Source organism: Brachionichthys hirsutus, chromosome 7 (genome assembly GCF_040956055.1).
Source record: "Brachionichthys hirsutus isolate HB-005 chromosome 7, CSIRO-AGI_Bhir_v1, whole genome shotgun sequence".
Lineage (NCBI taxonomy): Eukaryota > Metazoa > Chordata > Actinopteri > Lophiiformes > Brachionichthyidae > Brachionichthys > Brachionichthys hirsutus.
Genome location: NC_090903.1, coordinates 11,898,403 through 11,903,877, shown reverse-complemented (window position 1 = coordinate 11,903,877; position 5,475 = coordinate 11,898,403). Strand labels below are relative to the sequence as shown.

The window sequence follows — 5,475 nt, the reverse complement described above, 5'->3', positions numbered from 1 at the left end:
GACGTCTGTCCGAAAGACTGTTACTCATCAACCCCTCGTTGCGCTTGTCTCACGTCACTGTACCTGCACCCCCCACCCCCTTCCACCCCCCTTCCACCCCCCGCCCAGCCCATAGTCTTTGAAACGCATGCTTTAAAACACACATCTTGCAGTAATCAGCTCAATTAGTGCGGGTCGTGGTGCAGAGTTGCCGAGGTGAGCGGTGGGAGGCCGTGAAAATAGGGGGCTGGCTATTAGGAGGAACGCGATCTCCTCTCATCAGTGGCCGTAATAATTATCGTTACAGAGCCAGAGTCCTGTGATCAGAATGATCCGTGGAAACACGTGGTTTACAAACACTGTCAAGGGCCAGATATGGACCCCTGATCTTTTCTGTCACCGGCGGCGCGCACGCACTCACAGCGGGCCTGAGCGAGGGCGCAGCGCCACAAGGACGCTTCGTGTTTGTTTCGTTTTATCGCGTTCTTTAATAAACGTGTTAAACTGATGCGTTCTAGTTCAATATATTTAGAAAGAGCAATAAGAGTAAGAGTGCTGTTTCATCTGTTTCATCTAATTTGACCTGATTTTAAAGTGAAGAATGTTATCGAAAACATAAAAGAAAATACTGTGACTCTTGTTTTCCACTCTGTTCCGTTGATTTACTGATGAATGAACTTTTAAAGCTGAGAGATATTACGGCCGCGCTGCGGCGCCCGCCCCACCGTGCAGGAGGAGCCCGGTGCGTGTTTCGGGCTCACGTTCGAGGTATTTCAGGGCGTGAGCGTGTTTGCGTTAGATGGACGGGGATGATAAACCTTCTCGTGTTTATCAATCTGACGCCGGTTCAAAACGAGCGGGTCAAACTGTTGGAGACGCTCATATTTTCGCTCGTATTTACTCGGTTTTCATGTTGATGAAAGAAATCAAGTTAAACACACGGTGATCTAATTATAGATTATTTTGAGATACGCCTTTACATGACGTTTTAATAATTTAAAATGAAATGAATAACTTGATTGTTTAAAGATCCAGTGTTTTATTTTTTATGGGAAATAAACATGTAGTCCTACTGGAAGTTATGGGATTCTCTACAATGTGCTGGATATGAGGGGGGGTCTCCTCCGTGTTCGTCCCGCTATCCATTTCAGGCGAGCTCAGGTCCCTGATGATTACCATCAGTCAGCTTAATGCCGTAATACTCTCTGAACTTCGCCTAAAGCGAAACCCAAGTCAATGTATTAAAGGTTGGGAGAACTTGGATTAGGCTGCTCTAACATTTATGTTAAATAAACTATATGTTCAAAACTACACGAAAATTCCGTCACAACGAAGCTGCTGCATCTGGAATATTTTCGAAATTAATGTTAATCCGTGACCTGATTTTAATTGTTGCACCCCTGGGATTTTAAGACTTGAATTGTGTTGATATTAATTTGCAAACCTCTTGTGTGGAAATATCAAATTACGCGTGTCGAACGATTGGAAACGGCAATCAGGACTAAAAAATAAATAAACAACATTTTTTTTCACGTGATCCACAGATAAAAGTTATTCCAAGTTATTAAATAAAACCTGCAGAAACTGCTCTGCCACTGGAGACTGCGTGTGTGCGCGCGCGCGCGCGTGCGTGATGTCATAGGCTATGGGAATGAAAAGGTCCCATGGTGAAGCTGAGGCGATATGAATCCAACTGGTCCATCAGAGGTCCGGCAGTCAATGAAACGTCAATAATTTTCATTTAAATGGGGTGAAATCATCGTAGATTAAATCTGACGCTCTAATCCCGATGATTTGATCATGTCTGACTTCCACCTCCCGCCGCTGTCGCGCTAAAGCGTGTCCGCCAGATGACTTCAGCGTGAACGGAAAGTTTGTCTCACCGGTTTGCTGCTGGTTGACGCCGTTTCCCAGCAGGCTCTCCTCCTCCTCTTTTCCTCTGCTCCTCTGCTCCTCTCCTCCCCTCCTCCTCTCCTCCTCTCCTCCTCTGCTCCTCATCCTGGAACCTCCGCGGCTCCCACCTTCCTGCCTCATCCCATAATCAGAATCTGCACTGAATTAATTTTAAAACGCATAAATCATATATTCACTTCATCAGTTTAAACAATCTTCCAGATAATGATTATCAAAATTATTGATTAAAAAAATACTATAAGTTGATTTAAATGTTTACACATCCAAGGAATTGTGATTTATGAATCAAACGTCATTTTTTTCCAGTCTAATTTTGTTATTGATCGTCGCACCTCTCACTTATTGACACCTTAAGATTTAGTTGCGTGCAGTCTTTTTCGGTCACACCTCATTTTCGATCACACGTGATATCAGTTATCAGTTGGGTTATAGGTGATGACAAAAAAAAATGGATCCACCGCCTTTCACTCAGCATCAATCTATTTAAGATACTGTCTGAATGAGTTTTTTTACATTTATACTAACCGCAATCGGCGGAGAGCCTTTCAATAAACGCTACATCGTTGAACTATTCGTTTCACACTCGTGTAACGAAACCTCGGCTGATTAATGAGCGCCGCTTGAGGCATGAATTCAGACAGACTTGTGCAGACTGAGCGCTCTGGCGCCATCCTGGCCTCGGCTCCGGGACCGGCGCTGCTCTCCTCCTCCTTCTCCTCCTCCTCCTCCGCCCAGCTCTGCGCTCTTTGGTCGCCCGAGGTGCCTGTCAACGTGAGGCAGAAGGGGGAAAAAAAGAGTTTAGAAGAGGAATGTGAGCGATATTTCTGTGGGAAGGCGGGCTCGGTTCGGGGGGGGGGCAATCGGACTGACTCTGCCGGGGAGCACCTCAAAGCCGATCATGTTACTTTGAGTGACAGCGTAACCATGGAAAATAATTTGACTAAGGCTATTGTCTTATCCTCGCCATCCCCGGGTCAGATAACCGACCAATCACAGTTCATATAATCGCTTGTCTTGCCAGCTTAGAATAATATTATTAAAGCCGCCAGCGCGCCCGGTCTCCGGGACTTGGTCATGCTGGAACGGCAAAGGCGGAGAAGGACGGCGGAGGGAGCAGCAACTTTCTCTCTCCCTCACCAACTTCATGAGGATTTGTCGCCGGTGGTTGTGCGTCGCTGAACGGACTGACGTTTATTCCGCAGCGCGAAGTTGGATATGCGCGGCGCGCGCGCTCACCTTGAGCGGCGCAACTTTTAAGATACCGCTTTGAGGATATTTTGACACTTGTGGACTTAACGCGTTTTTTTAATGTGAGTCTGAGTGGAAAGACGTGGAAGTAAGGCACAATATAATCTCTATTGGTTTACGTTGTCGCCATGTCCATGCTTCCGACGTTTGGCTTTACGCAGGAACAAGTGGCGTGCGTCTGCGAAGTCCTCCAACAAGGGGGGAACATTGAGCGACTGGGACGCTTCCTCTGGTCCCTCCCGGCGTGCGAACACCTCCATAAAAACGAGAGCGTCCTCAAAGCGAAAGCCGTGGTCGCCTTCCACCGGGGAAACTTTCGTGAGCTCTACAAGATCCTGGAGAGCCACCAGTTTTCACCGCACAACCACCCAAAGCTGCAGCAGCTGTGGCTGAAGGCGCACTACATCGAGGCGGAGAAGCTGCGAGGCCGCCCGCTCGGTGCCGTGGGTAAGTACCGCGTCCGGAGGAAGTTCCCCCTGCCCCGCTCCATCTGGGACGGAGAAGAGACAAGCTACTGTTTCAAGGAGAAGAGCAGGAGCGTCCTGCGGGAGTGGTACACCCACAATCCGTACCCGTCCCCACGGGAGAAGCGAGAGCTGGCAGAGGCCACGGGACTCACCACGACGCAGGTCAGCAACTGGTTCAAAAACCGGCGGCAGCGAGACCGAGCAGCGGAGGCGAAGGAAAGGTAGGAGCGCAAAGACACCGGGAGGGTTCCGAGAATGGGGGGTCCAAAATGCGCATCAAACACAAATCGAAACCACCTTTTAAAATTAAACTTCTTCTTCACCAATAAACTGAAATGTTTGATTGATGTATTGATAATATATAAATTAAATATACACTTTCCCTTTTTCGTGATTCTAGTTTTGGTACACAAAAGTGTTGCATTGTTGTTTGTATATTCTGGATGCCTGAAGGCCTTGCGTAAAAAGTTGAAAGGCGTAAAATGAAAGGCTTGTCTTCAGGTCAATTATAATGATGATGAGTTGAAATGTCTTAATGTCACGTGTGAAACTAGAACACTTTCACATATAGCTATGATGATGCGGCGAACTGTGTGTGCCCCCCCCCCCCCCCCCGGTTTAAATTTCATTAGGCGTAGCTTGTACTTGTACGTAGAGAGAGGTTTCAGAGACATGTTTGAGTTTTCGCGTCGGTGTCTTCTTTCACCCTCTGGCCACTAATTTGGGCTGAAAGCTACACGCAAATCAAGCCTTGGTCTAACACGCAAACGCGCGCGCACGAACTATATGCCGCGTATAGTCAACAAGCCACGTTCGAAACTATTAGCTGTGTTATTTGTTCAGACAGCAAAGTCCGAGAGCTTTGTCGCTTTGGAGAGACGTCTCTGTCCGCTGGAGCACACGAGCAGCCATCATCAATAACTTCAATAGGCAAATTGATTTATTGTTTTCAGTCAGCGCTCTCGGTGAATTGAGCCGTAACCTCTAATTTTATCAATGGCCTGGTAATTGCGTTTTGGCGGGCGTGCGTAAAACGTCACTCCTGACTGGAATATGAATAAATAATTTCAGTATAAGTTATTTTTATTTTTAAAGCCTATGAATTGTGCTTGTTGTGACCTTTGTAAATATATTTATTGAATGTGCGTATATCACTCCAGTGCGTCTTTGTTTTGCAGTGATAAAATAAAAACATATTTTGAGCCGACGTTTGGAATGAGTTTGTTCGTCTTTTTCATTTACATTTCTAACCACTTAATAAATATATTTTTTTATGTTGGCAGAGAAAACAACGAGAACAGCAACAGCCACAACCCCTTGACTTCCTCCATGAATGGAAATAAATCTCTTTTGGGGAGCTCGGACGACGATAAGACTCCGTCTGGGACGCCCGACCACATCACGTCCCCGAGCCCGGCTCTGCTCCTCGGCTCGAATCCCGGTTTACAGTCGCTGCACGGCCTCGCCCCCCCGCCAGGACCCAGCGCCATCCCGGTACCGAGTGGCGCAGACTCGGTGCACCATCACCACTCAATGCACCACGACACCATACTGAACCCTATGTCTTCTAATCTAGTGGACCTTGGCTCTTAAAAAAACTGACACGGAAGGGGGACGGAGAGCACCGTTGTTTGTTGTTTTTTTTTTTTTTTGAGGGGGGGGGGGTGTTTTTATTTTTTATTTTGAAAAGTATTTTACAGTGCGAGACAAAGCTTCAAGCAAGGTGCAAAGCATAGACAGATTGGGGCACTGTGAAAAAAGACACCACGTAATAAAACATTTAGTCTCACGTTTAGCCTTTTTTCCAAGTGGGGAAAGATTTGCCTCGACTTTTCCCAAAATGAAACTCCTATACTCGTTTCCAGGA

General features: G+C 46.8%; 1 protein-coding gene across 1 annotated transcript; it reads left to right on the top strand.

The window, feature by feature from the left end:
- Positions 1 to 3,269: 3,269 nt before the first annotated feature.
- Positions 3,270 to 5,201, top strand: six2a (SIX homeobox 2a). The gene is made up of 2 exons (XM_068741186.1): positions 3,270 to 3,829; positions 4,892 to 5,201. Exons 1-2 carry the CDS (start codon positions 3,270 to 3,272, stop codon positions 5,199 to 5,201), a joined length of 870 nt encoding a protein of 289 aa, XP_068597287.1.
- The last annotated feature ends 274 nt before the right edge of the window (positions 5,202 to 5,475 follow it).